Source organism: Colossoma macropomum, unplaced genomic scaffold (genome assembly GCF_904425465.1).
Source record: "Colossoma macropomum unplaced genomic scaffold, Colossoma_macropomum, whole genome shotgun sequence".
Taxonomy (NCBI): domain Eukaryota; kingdom Metazoa; phylum Chordata; class Actinopteri; order Characiformes; family Serrasalmidae; genus Colossoma; species Colossoma macropomum.
This window is the reverse complement of record NW_023494800.1, coordinates 32,710,571-32,730,720: the sequence shown is the minus strand read 5'-3', so window position 1 is coordinate 32,730,720 and position 20,150 is coordinate 32,710,571. Positions and strand designations below refer to the sequence as shown.

Here is a 20,150-nt window from a genome sequence, read left to right as displayed (position 1 = left end):
ACTGAGAAATCCTTAACAGAGAGAGAAGATTAAACGGCAGAAATGAGCTGCTACAATGAAAATATGAGAACTTCTTGAAAGAACTCACAGAGAATACGTCTCATTCTGTAACCCAAACATCGCTTCTTGCCCTTGTGTTTGTTATAGTGATAGTTTTATAAGTGCGCAGTTTCATCACTTAGAAGCGCAGACCCCCACACAAAGCCCATCTCCCTCATATATACACCATCAATCGCAGTATGACACTGTTTGGAGCAGTGCCCACTGAGCTTTCACTGACTTCGTAATCTTGTCTTTACAACACTGTAAGAGATTGTAATCTCTCAGGCTTAATCTGGGCTTGAGATATAGTTGTTTAGAGTTGTGCGGTTAGCAGTTATGGTATAATAGCAGCAGACATGATACAGTACATGACCAGAATATCTCACAGCAGTTTCACCGCAGTAATGACGACTCTATTCTGGGACGTCATAACATGCAGTCAGACAGTACTGTGCAGAGGTCAGAGACCACTTTTCATTTTAATTGTGATCAGAAAATTACACAGAAGCCTCCACAAGTAAATATAATGTGGAATTATCTTATATCTAATCTCCTCAGAAGTAGCTCCTGAATAAACAGTAAGTTGTACTCAGCAGCTGTTTTGACCAGAAATTAAATATATAAAAGGTGGTTTCTGACTTCTGTGAACTCATTGTAAAGAATATGACTTATTGCCTGATGAGCGATCTTTGTTATGAGCTAGTTTAGTCCAACAGATGGCGTCCTGTTTGTTTTTGTAGATACACACAGACAGATGCGGAGCCGTGTTTCCTGTCTGTCCCTCAGATTAGCCCACACAGAGTGATTTAAAATTCTACTCTGTTTTGCGTTTTTGTGTTTTTAAGCCCTAAAAGTCGTTATCCTCGTCATTTTCTTTTACTGTTTAAATGTAATTGAATACTTTTATACAGTAGTTAGTTCTGAATACGCAATCTGATTGGTTGTGAAGTGCCCTACTCAAATAATGCAAAACATAATTAACACCATGTTTTTTCAGAGAATTTCTAGTGTGGACAGTCATCACTCAGTAGCAGTAATGCTAACCAATCAGCACTCAGTACCAGTAATGCTAACCAATCAGCACTCACTAGCAGTAATGCTAACCAATCAGCACTCAGTAGCAGTAATGCCAACCAATCAGCACTCAGTAGCAGTAATGTTAACCAATCAGCACTCAGTACCAGTAATGCTAACCAATCAGCACTCAGTAGCAGTAATGCCAACCAATCAGCACTCAGTAGCAGTAATGCCAACCAATCAGCACTCAGTAGCAGTAATGCCAACCAGTCAGCACTCAGCAGCAGTAATGCCAACCAGTCAGCACTCAGCAGTAGTAATGCCAACCGATCAGCACTCAGAACCAGTAATGCGATGTGATTGCTGCAACAGTTGTGATGTTATTTGCGATGACATACAGTATCATTTAACGTTAAGTAATATTGATTATATTAATTTTGTTGCATTTATATTGTTATGTTGCAAATATTCTAAAATTATGCTAATATTTTACATCTTTCAGCTTACAATAAAATTAATATCCAGATTCCAAAAGTGGTGATTACCACTGGAATACTAATATGACTATTACTATAAATAAATACATTTTGCTTCTTATTGTTCCCAAAATACTTTCAATTGTGAATAAACCATCGTTTTGGGTTTTGTTATCAAGGTTACAAAATTTCAGTCTCATTTCAAGCAAACTTTATAAGTGATTATTGAATAACAACTATTAATATGACAAGTGATACCAAACTTTTAAATGGTAGTGTAATTAATTACAGAGTTACATAATAAAATACACAACAAATTTACAGTAATTGTGCATAAAAATGTGCAGAAGTTTGTTCTCCGTAGAGGTTTTGTCCCTTTTTTCATTTAAGCAATAAAAAAACCAATACTGGTATTTTCAGAGGAGGTTGGTTTTTGGGGTCTCTGTGGATAGTTAAGGTGGACCAGTACACACATTATAACTGCTGCAGTGAAGCCCTGATCACATACAATTCCATCCAAATCTCTTTTACTGTTTTTTACTCTCTCTGTCTCTCTTTTTCCTCATTTTCTCTTACTTTCTCTTCATCCATTTCACATTCTGTTATCTGTGTCTGCTCCCCTTTCGTTCCTCCTCATAACTAATACCTTGGGGATAATGATGTATAGTTCATGTACAGTTCATGACCAGTGTTTTCCACACATTCCTGAGGTCCATGCATACCAGCGCTACTCAGCTCATAGGCAGGATTATACGTTATTCAGTGGTGACCTGAATTAATCACAGTTCCTCCTCTGCCTGGACTGCTAGATCCCAAACCAGGTTCTCTTCTCCTGCCGTCTGTCAGTTGGAACATTACTGCCATGGTTCCTTTGGGATCTGGATAGCAGGATAGTGACAGAATCTCTCAGAACTGGCTGGAGATAATGATCTGAGGTCCCTGTGGGAGTCTAGGGGGACAGTCACTCTTGACCTGCCCCCTCCTCCTCAGTTCCCCTCTTGCCCAAAAATCATAATGTGTGCCTTGTCTGGCGTTTGATATCCTATCTCTACATGTTTCCGTACAAGGAAAGAACCACAGAATCCGATGTTTGGGATCGTTGCTATGTATACCGGGCATGTCCGCTTTGACTTGTCACAATTTTTTGTGAGGACGTGTTAAAAGCTGACTGCCAGCTCTGGAATGTGGATGTTTATTTGAGTTTGTTTTGGTAATGTTCGGAGAATGTGAAAGAGATTGTGATCGTAGTTAGTTGTGTTCTATTCTGAGACATTACAGTATGTCTCAGACATTAATATGTTGTCACAATGGACATAAGAAGTAGGATTTAATGCCTTTTTGTTGATCTTGTGAAGTGTTTAGAGAATATGAGTATTTCAGTTAGCTTGGGTGATGTTGGGGGAATTTGGATGTTCGAGTAGCGTTTACATTTACAATTAATTATTCAGCAGATGCTCTTATTCAGTGTGACTTGCCAAAAAGATGCAAATGGTAGAAGGCGTACATAGAGATAGAAGAACAGTACACGGAGAGAAGATTCATAACCTAAAACACGAGAGCCGTAGTCTAGCTTGACCGTTTGCAGGTATAATTTTTTAAAATACAAAGCTAACATAAAAGCAAGAGCCCAGTTAATTTACATTTAGCAAAAAAAAACACTTGCAAGTGAACAGTAAAGTGCTTAAACATTATGAAGTGCATCCGCACTACCAAAAGAGCATTTATGTATAGCATTGTATTGATGTGAAAGATTCATTAATCATGTTTGGCCAACAGGTGAGTCTTAAGACCATTAAAAGTGCAGAGATGGGGCGATTCACATTCGAGAGGGTAGTTTATTACACAACTGACAGAAAAGGACACTAAAGTCATAACATTTATCTTTGTATATAAGTTTCGATCTTTAGGAAGGACATGCCAGACATAAAGGCAAAGATCTGAGGTGTAGCTGTGAACCATAAAATGGTTGACTCATGGTAAACGTGCCAGGAAAAGCCATGTGCAGTGAACATTGAGTCAGTAGGTGGAGAATAAGAGTGGACCAAGAACTGGTCCCTGGGGAACACCAGTTATTATGCTATGACATATTGAAAGTGACCCTCTCCAGACCACCTGGTCCAGTCAACCTTGTAAATATAATAGCTATAGACACTTCCAGTAGTTCTCGGAGGTTGATTGGAGAGCATCACTGACTGCTTCAGTGACTGAGGGTGGTTTCTGAGATGAGACTCTTTTCACTTGTTCAGGAGTTTGAACAGAAATAAAAGCAGAAAGCTTGGTAAATAAAACCTGTATAGTATCCGGAGAAGGTATTTTGGTAGTGTCGGTAGTGTTCTGGGAATACTGGTGTTAGTTAGTTTGACTTTAGTGATTTCAGACACCCTAAATCTCTAACTTTATCTTATTGAGAGCACTGCAGGCTGAACGGTAAACAGGCATCTGAACCTCTCCTCAGTCCTCACCCCATCCTCTCTCTTTTCTATCCCTCCATTTCTCTTTCTCCCTCCCGCCATCTAATCCTCTCTCCAGTTTCAGTTTCCTCAGATCAAACAGATTTGCAACCAGCATTCCCCAGGCTCAGATAAGGTTTCTGCACCCAGACACACCCTGCTATAGACCAGCCCCGCAGAATACAGGGAAAGAGAGAGGGAGGGAGGAAGAGAGGGGGAGGGAGAATAAATAACATAGACAGATATTCATTATAAGAAAGGGAAAGACAAACAGAAACAGAGACAGATGGACAGAGAGAAAGACACACAGAGATATTCACAGATGGTGAGAGAGCGAGGTGTTTTTGAGCCGGAGCTTTATGGAGGTCTGGGTGTGAATAAGTGAGTGTATCAGATCTGTCGCATTCCTGGGGCTCAGCTTACGTTGGGAGGGTCCGCGTGTCCGAGGGGAAAATCCTGGAGTCTCCCAGGAGACGCACCACGGAAGAGCGCGGAAATCCGCCGCTATTGTGTCCGAGCTGAAAGAGAGGTGCCAGGGCTGTGTGATGGCTTTGTGAAACACTTCCCTCCCCAACTTAACCCTGAATCCTGTACTCTAGACCGAGATGTGGAACGAGGAGGGGGGGTGGGCGTTGCGCAGGCCCATGTCATCAGCCTGTTGCCCTGAATCAACACACAGGTGAAGACACCTGTTGCACTACACCTGTCTCCCCGCAGGACAGGAGGTGCCTGTCACTGGTGAACTAATGTAGCCGAGTTACACCCTAGAACTGGTGTTATACAGCTTTCCTGTCCCTTTCAGCCCTAAAAACGCCCCCCGGGAGTGGATGTGCCTGATGAATTCACACTGGAGTCACGTGTTGATAGATAGGTTTGGAGAGAAAGAGGGAGGAAGAAGCAAAAAGAGAGAAAGATGAAAACACAGTCCTCTTTGTTCAGCTGTGGGTGCACATGCTATCATGTGTTAGTGTTTGCTCCCAGCCTTCAAAATGGAGTAGAGCGCTGCATCCGAACTCTGTTTTTCTTTATTTTTTGGCCTGATCTTTCCTCCGTCTCATTCTTTTCCTCACTCTGCCTTGCTTTCACCTCCTTTTTACCCCCACCCTTTCATGTATACCTTTCTCTCATTCTCTATCTGTCTCTCTCTCCGCCCTCTCTGTGCTGGTTTGTCAGAGGCAGGATGTTTATTCTACTGCCTTATCGTACGAGTCGTAATGACGTTTAATTGCGTGATTTAATGACAGTTTGCATCCCCGCGTTGCTAACTGCCTGGCTCCGATCGCAATTCACCATTCGAGCGCAAGAGTTCACCGGGCAAGGAGCAAATGGAGCTGCTGGGTGCATTTTACCGCAGGAAACTGCGCAGGAAGCAGAAAAGGTCAGAACTCGGGAGGTCAGAAGGCGCACTGTGCAAGACGCCCTCGGAGACCAGTGTCAACAGCCTAGCGACTGGTCTGATCTCCAAGGTGCTCAGATTCACCTCCAGGTAAATGTCACTTAGGTGTTTGGAAGACGTCTGTGACCATGCAGCAATACCATGGAACTTGATGTTAAAGTGACTGTCTTCGAATGGTTGTTGTGCCTGTTCTGTGTCCAGTAATGGACCTTAGGCACTTGCGTTCCAGGTGACTGTCTCTAGGTACTTGATATGCCTGGAAACAGTCACTATGAACTTGGGTGTTCCAGACAACTGTCTTTAGGTGCTTGTTTTGCCTGGTAATGGTCCCTAGGAACTTGGTGTGCCACTTAGGGGTACCCCTCCCAAAGTTCTTCTTTTAGGTGCCAGGTGCTTTTTTGTGCCTGGTAATTGTATCCAAGCACTCAGTGTTCCAGGTAACTGTCTCTAGGTACTTTTTTGTGCCTGTTAATTGTCAGTGGGCACTTGGTGTTCCAGGTAATTGTCTCAAGGTGCTTTCTGTGCCCAGTAATGGTCAGCAGTTCATGTTCCAGGTAACTGTCTCTAAGTACTTGTGTCCGGTAATGGTCCATAGGAGCCTGGTGTGCCAGGTAACTATCTCTAGGTACTTTTTGTGCTTGTTCATGGTCAGTGGGCACTTGGTGTTCCAGGTAACTGTCTCTAAGTACTTGTTGTGTCTGCAAATGGTCCTTAGGAACTTGGTGTGCCAAGTAACTCTCTTTAGGTGCTTTCTGTGCTCGTTAATGGTCAGTAGGCACTTGATGTTCTAGATAACTGTATCCAGGTGCTTGTTATGCCTAGTAATAGTAACTAAGAACGTTTTGTTCAAGTAATGGTCTATAGATGCTTCTTTTCGTGCCTGGTAATGGTAACCAAGCACTTGTTGTAGCAGGTAACTCTCTCTAGGTATCTTTTGTACTTGTTAATGGTCAGTAGGCACTTGGTGTTCTGGGTAATTGTCTCAAGGAGCTCGCTGTGCCCAGTAATGCAGTCTGCAGGCATGCAGTCTGTGTTCCAGGTAACTGCCTCTAAGCACTTGTGTCCAGTAATGGTCCATAGGAGCCTGGTGTACCAGGTAACTCTCTCAGGGTGCTTTCTGTGTTTGGTAGTGGTCAGTAGGCACTTGGAGTGATTGTGTATGACCGGGTAACTGTCTCGAGGCACTTTGTGTGTCATGTAAATATCGCTAGGTTCTTGAAGTGCCGGGTGAGATGTTTAATTTACGTTCACCACAAGTACAAAGAAGCCACTCAGAATGATATTTGTTCTAGTAGAGAAAGAACCAGGTTCCAGAAACCTTTAGATAAATGTTGCTCAATGCTAAACACCTTAAATGATGTAGTTCACTACCAGGTGACTGTGCAGATGTGAATGGGGTAGGTTTTGTACACATTTAAAAAAGATGGTTCTTCAAGGGTTCTTTAGTAAAGAAGATGGTTCTATGATTAAAGGGTTCTTTGCATGGTGAAATCGTCCTTCAGATTGATGGAAAATGTATTGCACATGGTTCTATGTAGAGCTATTATAGCACCCAAAATAGTTCTTCTATGGTTATAAGCTTGACATTGTTACTATAGTAGAACCCTTTTGGGTGCTATGTAGAACCCTTTTCTAAAAAGGTCCTATTTAGAACCATATACAGTCCATTCTTCATCAATGTGAAGAACCACTTCATGATGAAAAGAAGCCTTTAATCATGCAAAGGGTTTTTGACAGAAGAACCATTGAGGAACCTTGTTTTTGCAGAGTGTACTGTTAATGTAATCTGTGTTTTCGTTTGTGTTGTTTTGTAATGGCTGTAGATTGGATTTCAAGGGAAACTGGTCCTAGATTGGACGTTAACAGACTACTTCCACATGAAGCCAAGCAGAAGCCACTAACTAGTTTGCCTGCTCTGGCCTTTTTGCTTTAAATATTTCTGTTTGATTTCTTTCTTCATATCGTGGTTTTAGAAACCTTAGCTGAAAGTACTTAAGCAAAAACATTTTTTAATCTGTTTGATCAACACTTTTTTAAAAACCACAAATGGAATTTTGATTGCTGGGTAGAGCAAATATGTCAGATATGTGGGGTTATTATCCTCCCTTGATGAGATAACTGCTTTGTTCTTCCTATGAATCTAGTCAACAGAATTTCCTGTTTACCCATCCAGCCTTAAGTGATGTGTGTCCAATCAGACGATCAGCTTCATCACTGGGCTGGACAAAGATCAGCAGCCTATATCTTAATGTATTTATTTATTATAAATTTTCTTAATACATGTTTGCCAGTTCATCGCAGTCACAGGAAGTTACCGTATGTACTGCGCTTTTCTCACCACGGCTTCTGGGACGGCTCTTGATTCTTGAGCTTTTCCAAAGTCTCTAACAAACGCTCAGATGTTTTTGACACTGGGCCCAGAACCATGGTGTTCTAGACTCTAGACAATATTTGTGTAAGTTTCGCTTTGGTGTCATTGTAAGATAAACAGAACAGAATGAAACGATCCAGTCAAAGCAAGCTCCATCAGGTTTATAAGACATTCTTGTAGTTGCAGCCCCCAGTAAGCATGAGTTCATTAACTTTATAATAAATATATTAAACATCATCTGATACAAATATAGTGGTGTTGGATTTTATCATCAAAACTCTATGCTGCAGTGATAATAATAGCTCTATCTATTCTTAGCCATGGTAGCCCAAAATGAGGGGATAAAGATACAGGGAAAGAGCATATTAGGTAGTTCAAGGTGGAGTCCACACCTACGACTGACCCCAGAAACTTCAAGGTGCCTCAGGGTCACCATTGTGTGCACCATGAAAAAAGTTGGAGCAGCCCAGAGTATTTTCTTTAGTCTAGAAGCTGTTCTTGAACTTCGGTACTGTATTGAGTAAAACTTTGGGGCAGGGTGCAGAGTTGGTTTATTAAGGCTTATCCAAAAATCATAATCACAAGGCTGAGCAGAGGTCACGGTGCAGGCAGTCAGGAGTAGCAAAGGCGTACACAATTTGAGAGTCAAAAAACAGGTAAAAGGGGTCTAAACTGGGAGGATGGCAACATCCACAGAAGACACATCCAGATAAACACAGCTAGGAAACTCAACAAATATGTGACGGTCTTTGCAGAAGTCAAATCGAACAAAAGACCTGCATACAGTCACCAAAAACTGTAATCAAATAGAAAGGTACACAGGACCAACATACATTTGCACGCTTGTGCGCCATAGTTCTGATATGAAATGTAATTTAATTGACATTTAAATGGAATAAAAGTACAAATATAGAGTATATAGAGTATAAAAATAAGAGTATATACTACAGGGGTCTTTAATTAAAATTCAGTAAGGTCCAGTTAGAGAAAATTTCCTCAAGCGAAGGTCCGGAACATCATAATGTCTGACTTGCATTATGATTCAGTGCCATATACTGTTTACTGAAGTAGCCTAGTAGGTATATCAACATCTTATACAGTCAACAACTGAATGTCAAATCAAATAAAGTACAATTCAGTCATATTTCAGCAACACTTATCGTCAGTTTTCTCTTTTTAGATCACGCCATGTGAAATAACTTCCCTCTGACTCACTTTCTTTACCGACTGCTGTTTTTCACCTCGTCCCTCCCCTGTGTGTGCGACACTCACTCGAGTGTCAGTGCTCATCATAATGCACAGATCTGATTGGCTGAGTAGCGCCACGTGTGATATTTACAACGCATGTGATTGGTCTGTGAGTCTCCTGGGCTGCTCAAGCTACCATAAAGGCTAGAAAAGTTACGGCAATTAAAATAGGACCATCCCGTCGAAATTAAATAATCATCCCTAGTTTATCGGTTATAGGTCCAGGTCCTCATAGGACAGCGTGTGCGTCCGGACTCGGACCACGGTCCGCATATAAGTGACTTCTGATTTAGTATTTTCTGTTGAAACAACTCGCACAAGCATGATTTATTCATAAACCTTGGCTGTATCAGTTTTGGGGATTTGGAGACCTCTCTGGTGAAATTGTGTAATTACATGCAAGATTTTGTAACGTGGGTTGTGCTTTGGACCCCTTCCCCGAGTGGATGAATCACATGCCTATGAGCGTGTTGAAAGAGTATGCAAAGAGAACTCAGTGAAACTTTCGTGAAGAACATGTTGTCCAAGGGTGTGAGTGAATTATCTACTGTTGTCATCATATCTTCATCAGTATGATGTTGATTTTGCATTTGGGACCTAAACATTGCGCCAGACCTTCCTTATGAGCGTGTGCGTTTGACGTTAATACGTAAAGACATGTGACGTGGTCTGAAAAACTCTTGACGCAGGAGGAAGTCATAATGAGAGGGTGGGATTACAGAAATGGTGTTTGAGCTCAGTTTAGAGCCAGTTGTGTAGAATCAGCCACATGTGCTAGAACCACATATGAACAAAATCTTGATTAGCTTAGTCTTTGGCCTCTTTCTGAGCTGGCTGCTGGTCTTAAGCCATTTAGATCTGAATGGGTCAGGCTGGTCTGCAGGGTTAATGCTGCCCAGGGCACAGGCTAGGATTAGGACTAAGGTCAGTTAGACATTTGTCAAACTAGTATATCGCTGTTGTCGGAAGAAAACCTCGTATCTCCAAAATGACAACTTTACAGGAGAAGAAAAAACCTGTTTTACTTTTAATGTACGTCTGTGGAACCAGACTTTTTTTCCAAGTAATTTCGGGTCATTTCTGTTGGTCCGTTCTTCATGAAATTTACTCACAATATATATGAGCATGGGTACTTGTCAAAAATGGAGATACAAGGTTTTGTTCTGACAACAGCGATATATGTGTATGTGCTGAGCAGCAGAAACAGTTTGGGCTAAAACGTATAAAATTCCAGGTTACTGAAACAAATATGTTTCATGCAGTGCTTTTATTGTTGTTCCAACAGCTGTTTAGTGTTAAAACGAATAATCTCTGTCTCTCTCTCTGTCTCTGTCTCTCTCTCTCTCTTTCTATCTCTCTCTCCCTATCTAAATTAAGAAAAAAGGATGATAAGTGCACAGGCACATATTTGGTCACATATTGCCCAGCCTTATAAACCTTTTCAGGAAGGTCAAGCAGTTGAAAACCATTTACAACCTGTACACTCGTTGGTCACTTTATGAGGTATACCTAATGTAATATGATATCTACCACGTATGTACACTGATTGTCCATTTTTATCAGCTCCGCTTATCATATAGGTGCACTTTGTAGCTCTGCGATTACAGACTGGTCAGTGTTTAAAAACTCCAGCAGCACTGCTGTGTCTGATCCACTCAGACCAGCGCAACACACACTAACACACCACCACCACGTCAGTGTCACTGTAGTGCTGAGAATGGTCCACCACCCAAATAATAGGAGAGGGTCCTGACCCCTGAAGAATAGGGTAAAGGCAGACCTATAGGGTAAAAAGTGCACCTGTATTGTAAGTTGACCAGATTAGACAATGAGAGTAGATACAAGGTAGATATACCTTATAAAGTAGCCAGTGAGTGTAAAATCAGAAAATCAGTGGTGTTGATGCCGTTTGAAAGCCACCTGTCACCTTGCATTGTGTGCAAATCTGTAAAGCTTAGACAATGACAGCCCTGTTTGAGAAAGAAGACTATTTCTGTATAGACTGCAGAAAAACAACCATCTGTTTTTTTGTTTTTTATTGTCAGTACAACGTCAAAATACACATCTCCACATCTCCACATATACACATTTGAAATTCTCAAAAGAGCTGAAAGAGCCTGAAAGTTCCATTGTATCTGTTCTAAAGTCCTCCTTCTAACCTGACTCAAGCATAAGGTAGTTATCAGTTTGTTTGAAGCTGCTTTGGGAGATGCTCTGGACTAGGAAGTGTTTATTTGGAGGTGTTTATCTGATCTGACTCTGATAGAGAGCCAGTTCCACATTCCTCTTGCACTTTGCAAAAGGCCGTTTGGACACATCCCCAGTGGCCTAGAAAATTCCTTGTAGTAATTGGTCAGTTTGAGCTGAGTGTTTAAATTGCATTCATAGGGCTTGTTTATCTTTGGGTGTCTCTGTATTGAACGTCTTCTTTTAAGGCTTGTTTTGGTGTTATAAGGATGTATGAGAGTATTGGGGTTGTGTTTCAAAAATATGTTGTGCACAATTGTGTGTGTGTTTATGTGTAAAAAGTAGGAACAGGCAGAGAGAGCGAGAGAGAGAGAGAGAGAGAGAGAGAGAGAGGAATGGGTCTCCCCATTGTTGGCTGTTCTTTGTCCGTGGCCTAAATGCCTGGTCCCTGTCTGCTTTGCACTTTGGCAACTGTGCTTATCTTTGTCTCTCGTTCTCTCTCCCTTTAAGGCGCAGTGAACCTGGGTCCCGTCCCCACTCCTGGCACTCCACTAAGCTGGGTGAGGGCCCTTTGGACCCCGACAGCATGATGCAGATATCCCAGGGTGCGATGGGGGCTCCCTGGCACCAGAGCTACCACTCCAGGTCAGAGACATCACACACTTCACTGGAGCTTCATCAATTAGTCAGAATGTTCGTGACAATAATGGAAAACTGTGTCGTTTAAATAAAAAGAAAAGCGCCCTATAATGCTTTATAATGTTTATGTTGCTTCTGTTGTTTCATTGCACCCTAAAAGAAAAAACTGCTTGTATCAGGTCGAAGTGAGAGGAAACTACGAAAGCTATAAGCCATGGTTACGTTACTTAATGAATTGAATAATAGTCAATAGATTGACTGCTTTCGGCAGGTCAACTAATGGCCATTCTGCTGTGATGAGCTACGATAGTGGTTATACTTACATGCACAGATTTGTGCCAGTCCAAAAAAAATACATTCCAATTTAAGACCAAAGTGTTTACATGTTCACTCTACTCAACAATCTGATGGAAAATCCCCATTTACATGCACACTACAAGTAATCTGATCTAAAATGATGCGCATGTGTAGAGAACCACCTAGTGTAGACGTTACCATGACAACCAGCATCACGTGAGTCCAGTCAGAGTGAGATGAGCAGCAGTGAGCAGTGCTTGTGTTTTTAATTGCTTTAAAATGATGTCAGACTCAGGAAAACGTCCTTCACATGTCCTTATTAAAGAAGGCCGAGAGGAAGACGTCGTGCTCTGAGACACATAAGCTGGACGTCCGTCCCACCGCCATATAAACTTTCACTATGACGTGACGAACATGATCAGAACTTAAACTTTCCGATAGGGAATGTAATCAGATACAGGCGTTTACACGGATATTATTCTTCTATTTAACAGATTATTTACAGGATTACCCACCTCGATCAGTCGGATAGAAACTGTATTCCGAATGGCCAAAATCGGACTAGACTAGTCCTATTGAAGTGTATACAAGACGTATTCTATTCCGATTGAGCTATTAGTCTGATTATTAACGGATTATCAGGCTGCATGTAAATGTGGCTACTGTTGTTTCTCTCTGTGTGAAATGTTGTTGAGCTGCTAGTGAGCAATGAAGACAGAAAGGGGAGAGGTGAGAACCCCCTGCTGTGAAGCAACTCACAGTTCCTCTTCACAGAGATGGAGATAAAACAGACAGCACTTCAAAACTGCATTTTCCTTGATATCAAAAAATGTAAACACAACAAAAACCCTTTTATAAATGGTGACTTGCTTCCTCACCTACAAAGATGAAAAACTAGTTCGCTTACAGTTTTGTGTTGCTGGAGTTTTTAAACACCTCAGTGTCACTGCTGGACTGAGAATAGTCCACCAACCAAAAATATCCAGCCAACAGCGTCCTGTGGGCAGCGTCCTGTGACCACTGATGAAGGACTAGAGGATGACCAACACAAACTGTGCAGCAGCAGATGAGCTATCGTCTCTGACTTTACATCTACAAGGTGGACTGACAAGGTAGGAGTGTCTAATAGAGTGGACAGTGAGTGGACACAGTGTTTAAAAGCTCCAGCAGCACTGCTGTGTCTGATCCACTCAGACCAGCGCAACACACACTAACACGCCACCATCACGTCAATGTGGCTGCAGTGCTGAGAATGAGCTGCCACCCAAATAATACATGCCCTGTGGGGGTCCTGTGGGGGTCCTGACCACTGAAGAACAGGGTAACAAAGTATTCAGGGAAACAGATGGACTACAGTCTGTAACTGTAGAACTACAGAGTGAAACTGTGTGGTCAGTGGAGCTGGTAAAATGGACAATGAGTGTAGAAACAAGGAGGTGGACATGTGAAGTGGCTGGTCAGTGTATTTCATCAGCATTAAATTGCATAGTTCAACCGAGGGACAGGTGAAAACAGTATTTTATGGCTGCAATGAAAAGGGGCTAATTGATGATAGAAGTATGCACTGATGAGGCTTTCTTGGGACTTACGCGACCCCACCTTGTGACTCACCAGTGACTAGCCACCCACAGTTTGAAAACATCTGATCTGAACCAGTCCTCAGGAATCCCTAGATAGTTCCGTATTTTAGAAAAATGGATCTAAATGGATTTTTTTCACATTTTAATCTTGGTAACATTTTCAATTTTTGAAAAAGATCATATGAATGGTATCATTGATGATCAAGAGAAACAGAGTGAGAATGTGTTTGTGTGTTTGGGGGAGCGATCTTCCAAGAGAACATGCCTTAGGGTGAATCTCCTTCAACTCCGATGTCCCCATGGCAACCATTTCTGTAGGCACGCCTATTGGGATCCTAAATTCTAAGCGCTGATTGTCATTGTTTGGTGGTTGAGCATTGTAAGGCTGGCAAATTTTCAGAGGACTGGTCTGTAATTGGTTGATTCTCAGTTGAGGGAGGAGTGAAGGCAGAGCCATTGTGTCCACTGAAGGGTCACTGACATCGTGTTAATTATGCCAGTCGAAATACCAGCATGCTGGTGCCATCTAACCCGCCCCATACAAGGGCAGACGCCACTACATCCCCATGAGATCACTGTCCTGGACACACACACACACACAAGAAGAGACACAGACATGCAAATTCCAACCTCCCAAAGGGAGACAGAGTGGCTATCTTAGCAAAGAGAGAAATCAAGGTTATCGCGAAGAAGGTTAGAACGAGAAGAGAGGACAAAAGAGGAAAGCAGGAAGAAGTGTTTTTTGCTATGTAATCGATACCAAATATTTGTTGCAAAGACTGTAAACATACCACACATTTATTGGTATTAGACTTTGTGATTGGGTATAGTTCACAAGACATATAATGTCTAATCCTCAAAAGAATATTACATTAAGCCATAAAGATAACACACACAAAGAGTGACAATAATACCACCTTGTTTGAAGATATGCAATTTTATTATATCTAAGCAGGGACTGAATTACTCTCTTTGATGGCAGTCCAAGTTCGTAACATCCATTAATTTACCTGCCACCTGTAATGCGCACAAAGGAAAGTACTGTGCATTTCCTTTAGAAGGTTACTGTAAGGTTCCCATAATCTCTAAATAACTATGGCTACAACATTCTAGTCATTTTCACTAGTCAGCTATCTCACTAAAGCATAATGTTCTGTTTTTGTGACATCTTTTGTCTTGATTTTAAAACAAACCTGGCGTGACCAGTTTCAGAATCAAATCAAAGTCAAACTTGGTGATAGGGTAACAGATGTTAAAGAAAAGAAGACAAAATTTGAGTGATAATTAAGCAGTAGAACCCGAGAGGGAGTGTGTTATAAAAACGTTAAATGGCTTGAGCGTAGAGCTGGACGATAACGATAATTATCGCGATATAACTTTTCCTCAATAGAGCGATAAGAAAGGTTCGATAAATTGTCAATATAATACACCATACAACACACTTCCACGTTCTAGCGACAGCCCTGACTTTCTACTGCAAGGAATGCGACACTACTCTGCTGTCGCCAGGAGAGGGCGCACTTCTGAGTTTTTAGATACAAGATACAGTCCTGATTTAAACAAAAGTAAACTGAGGAAGCTGTGAGGCATTGGGAAGCGGGAGAGCGCTATCTGTCCAGGCTAGCTGTTTTTAGCAGCTGGCTAACTTGAAGTAGCGCACCGTCACTCCACAACACAGCGAACTGATGATACTGTAGATCAAACAAGACACAAAAGCACCGCTTTCAGTTTAAACGAAACTAAAAAGAAGACTCTGTTTGTCTGGTGTTGATATTTTGCGGTTCACCCCTCAAACTACTATGATAGAATAGAGAAATCCAGTCGGCGGCTAGCTGGTGTTTGAATACTGTGATGTGCTCTGACATGGATGTGGTAGGAGTGATGGCAGTGAGGCAGTGTGATCCATCACTGACCTACCGAGCCAGCTAATGTTTGCTGTTGACAGTTTAGCACTGTTGTTGGCCACTTGTTTAGCATTTGTAATGGGATAGCCGAGCGCTCGTCACCAGACAGCTAAAAATAATGTTTTCTTTCTTAAATTATGACTATTACAAAAATTGCGGCTGTGCTTTTCCAGCTGATAAAAACAGCTCAGCAGACACTCTCTCCCACTTTCCCGTGACAGATTTGTGAAATGTTCCACTGTTTGAGTGTTTGTCGTGTTCTGACCATAAAGGATAGTTTAAAACAGCAATTAACCACCCAGGAGCAAAAATCAGCCTTCAAACTTGAAAGAAACAATGATTTGACATTTATCGCGGTATGTATCGATATCGAACGATATGAATTTTGTTTATCATGATAACATTTTTGGCCATATCGCCCAGCTCTACTTGAGCGTCTCCTACAGCTGTCAAAGTCGTGGCTTAGCAACGCCGTCTCAGCGGAGTGATATAGTGTTTGTGAAAAAAATGTGATGTTATGGCGAAATAACAGCACGGTTAGAACGCCTCTCAACCAATCAGCTTGCGTGGCCGGAGCTAACTGTTGTATAATTTCAGATAAACTATTATACTCATGCCTTCCATCATTCTGTGAAATTTTTTGCCCTTTTTACATACTGAATTTGTTGTTTACTGTTTCACACAGTGCTTCCACCACAGACCTGTCTGGCTATGATGCGGGCTTTCTGAGGAAAAGTCCAGACCAGTACAGTTCACGGGGAAGCATGGAGAGCCTAGATCCCCCTCACCCCACCTACAGTTCCTGCAACCAGCTCTCAGCCTCCAAATCCTCCAACAGCATTGACCACCTACACAGCAAGCGCGATTCTGCATATAGTTCTTTCTCCACCAGCTCTAGTATCCCAGAGTACCTTGCAACTGCACCATCATTCACCAAGGAGCGGTCATATTCTATGGAAAGTGTTCCGCAACATAGAATTGCAGAGGGCATGCAGCAGGCAGATATTCGTTATGTTCGCACTGTCTACGACTCCCAACAGGGTGTGTCGGAAGAACATGAGGTCTCTTCCGCAGCGCTGCTGAGGAATGAGACGAAGGCACAGTCAAGAAATGTTCAGGGTGGGGTTTGTCACCGGGCCAACAGTAGCAGCAGTAGTAGTGGGAGCAGCGGAAGCAGCAGTGGTGGCACATCTCACCGCCACAGTGTAGGCCCAGTATGGGGCCCAACACATAACCGCAACTCCTATGAAAACCTTAAGGGGGCGCCAGCGCCTCCTTTACGCAGTGACAGCTATGCAGCTATCCGGAACCACGAGCGGCCTAACTCATGGTCGAGTCTTGAGCATGCTCGGTCCTTGAGGGCCCTTCACAAGGGTTCTTGGCATCACTCAAGTGGTTCTGTAGCTTCAGGGAAGTCATCTTTTGGCCTTGAGGGTCAGCTTCACACTGTCATTGAAAAGAGTCCTGAGAGTAGTCCCACCATTAAACCCAAACAAAGTTTCCCTGCTTCTTCGCAGCCTGGACGGGCTATGCTACCCACTGGAGTCTACCCTGTTCCACTGCCAGAGCCCCATTTTGCACAAATACCTACTACTAATCCTAGCTCCAGTAGTGTGTATCCAGCACTTGCCAAGGAGAACAATCACATGCCTGAAAGGGACCATTGTGGAGTATCAGAGACTGGAGCCAGGATGGCTGTAGAAAATGGATACCAAAGCACTGCTGCCTACTCCAGCGCTGTCCAGCCCCATGCTCTTCCACCTCCCAAGCAGTCCGGCCAAGTGCAAGATGACCCCCAAGCCAAATATGGTTTCTACAGGTCACATTTACAACCACAGGGGTACATGCCCCCAGCATCGTCCATGGGGCCAGAGAGGAGAGACCCTTACACCCCGGTTCAGCCAAGGGGGGAGAGACCCAGGTACTCACATGGCATGGACATTATGGAATCTTACAGACAACCTAAAGATGAAGAGTATCAGGAACAGAATGTCCATCCACAGCTTGCTCATACATCCGTTAAAGTTGCACAGGGACAGGTTGCCCAACCTCACAGAGGCAGCACAGCCCAAGCACAAGGAAGTGACCAGAAAATCAGCTCCTCAGGAAGGCACCACAGCGACTCCAGCGCCTATCAGCAGAGGGACCAGGATCTAGATCATCCCTTAACCCGACTAGAGAATGCTCTAGCAGAGGTCCAGAGATGTGCTAGCCCACAGAGCAGTACTAGTCAGAACAGCGTCCAGAGTGAGCGTAGCATGTCTGTGCTAGAGAAAATTAGTCACTTTGAGAGACAGCAGACCAAACCACGCAGTCACAGCAGCCTTTCCAGTTACAGTTCCTCTACACGTCCAAGTCAGGCTGCCCGCAGTGCCAAAAGTTCCCTCTCTGGTCTGGAGGATCTACAAAACCACTCTTATCCTCAAGGGAGAACTCGGAGTGCTTCTGCTATGGCAAGCCATGAGGGAAGCATGGAAGGACAGCTAGACTTACGGCCGAGGTATGGGAGCACTGATCAGACTCAGTACAGGAAACCACATGATCTGCACAGGAGCAAGAGTTCCTTCCAACTTGGTGAGAACAATGGCAAAGACATCCACAGAAGCAAAAGCACTTTTCAACTTGTTGAGGAAAATGGCAAAGACCTCCAGTGGAAGGATGATCTTCAGGATTTCTTAGGCACAGTTCAGGACCCCTCTTTTAATCGGGCATACAGGGATAGCATCAAGGATGCTCAGTCCAAGGTGCTGAGATCCACTTCATTCCGAAGGCGAGACTTGAGTGTAAACCCTCCTCCTGTGCCTGTCAAGCACATGTCTCTGGAAAGGAAGGGACCCAAGACGAGTCCCAAACCCACCACATCTCCACACACTCCTAAAGAACGACATGTTGTCCCTGTTGAGGTACCAGATAGAAGTGTTCCTCCTGAGCTTCCCAGTGTTCCTCCAGTAGGGCCTCCAGTCATGCGAATATGCGGACGCAAGCGACTGACCATGGAACAGAAGAAAATGTCATACTCTGAGCCAGAAAACATGCATGAAGTTGGGATTTCTGATCAAGAGTCTGGTTCATTTCAGAGGAAGGCACCACAGTTTTTGATTCCTGAGACAAGCGTTGCAGATCGGCGCAGGATGTTTGAACTTGTGGCTAGTCGCAGTGCAGGCCCTAAACCGGCAATTTCAAGGCCTGATTTGAAGCAGATGCAGCAAGATGCTCTGGCTGAGTACGTGGAGCGCAAGACAGGTCGACGGATGGACGGACGTCCACATCGTCCCCACAGTGCCTACATGCAGTCAGCCTCCTCTTCCTCTACAGATTCTCAAAGCCTAACATCTACACCCAGTCTGTGCTCCCTTCAAGAGCTAGGGCCGGAGGGTGTTTCTGGAGTTAACCGCCAGTCCTCCACACTCATGGCCAATGTGCAGCTGCCTTTTTACCCCAACAGGGGCACACAGGCACAGGCTCAACCTGAAATTTACCAGCCTAGGCCACAGGGTCAGCCTCTAGAGCCTCAGAAACCAGAAAGGATTCTAGAGAGACCCATCCAAGTCAATGTTCCGGCTCAAGACCTCTGCAGTGGCCCTGTTCCTCAAAGAAAGGATGGAGTGTTTGAAAGATCTGCCCCAGCCAGGAGTTCAGGCAAGTCAGCTTCTGCAGAGGACCTCTTGGACTGCACTGAAGAACGCCCGGTTACTCAGCACTTCAGATCAAGATCCTCTCCAGTTGTGGAGAATTACAATAAGGTAATGAGTGGGTTTATCATTAGTATAGGGCAAAACATTCCTCACATAATTTCCATTTTGTGATTACTGGGGTTATGCTTTGTGAACTGTTACATGGTTTTGTGACTGCAAGGTCAAGCTTACATAAGAACTTTCTGCAATGTCTTTATATATCTACAAAGTTAAACACTAACTTTCATGGTTGTGATCCTTCTTGTCTAGTTATAATAACCACCCTACTGCATCACCAAACAACAAAAACAAACAGAAAAAAGCAGGACATCTCACAGTGTGTCTAGTTTTTGTTGGCTGCAGAATGCAAAACAAGGCAAAATGCAAGGCATACTTATAAAGAGGAATCAAAGGTTGCACTCCACACCCAGTCATAACAAAACCCCACTCATAAAATCCTCTGAAAATGTCCCTTGCCCTGTTGAAATCTTGACATGGAGCAACAAAGCAGGCTAACAAGCCCAAGTGCATTCTGCAAGAAAATCAGTAAAATCTGTAGTGTCAAGATTGGTCTGAACAGTTTCCTGATCTACATTTTTAGTACATAGGCATAGAGGGCTATTATTCATGCACCAAATTAGATTGTCAGTGGTGGTTCCGCCTTTGAACATCAGTTTTTGTCTAGAGCTGGTTTCTAAACTGCAGTCTAAATTACAGTAGTCTTTGTAAATTTTCATTATGAATTAACCATTGTTTAATTAATATCTGATGAGTTCAGATAAGCTTGAGCAAAGCACAAGGGTGGGTAAAACAAGAGCACGGTCAGATATGGGCTCTGTGGTGTTTAGTGGTCTGGCTCTAATGGGGGG

General features: G+C 43.1%; 1 protein-coding gene across 5 annotated transcripts in view; it reads left to right on the top strand.

The window, feature by feature from the left end:
• shroom3 (shroom family member 3) overlaps positions 1 to 20,150 on the top strand; it is a 103,690-nt gene that overhangs the window by 64,572 nt on the left and 18,968 nt on the right. For 4 of the 5 annotated variants that reach the window (XM_036587471.1, XM_036587472.1, XM_036587475.1 and 1 more), the window contains 2 exons: positions 11,698 to 11,832; positions 16,293 to 19,350. In XM_036587471.1, the coding sequence (XP_036443364.1) occupies positions 11,698 to 11,832; positions 16,293 to 19,350 (3,193 nt within the window). Of the gene's footprint in view, positions 1 to 5,068; positions 5,472 to 11,697; positions 11,833 to 16,292; positions 19,351 to 20,150 lie in introns of those variants that run through there. The other variant, XM_036587473.1, reaches the window with a different exon arrangement.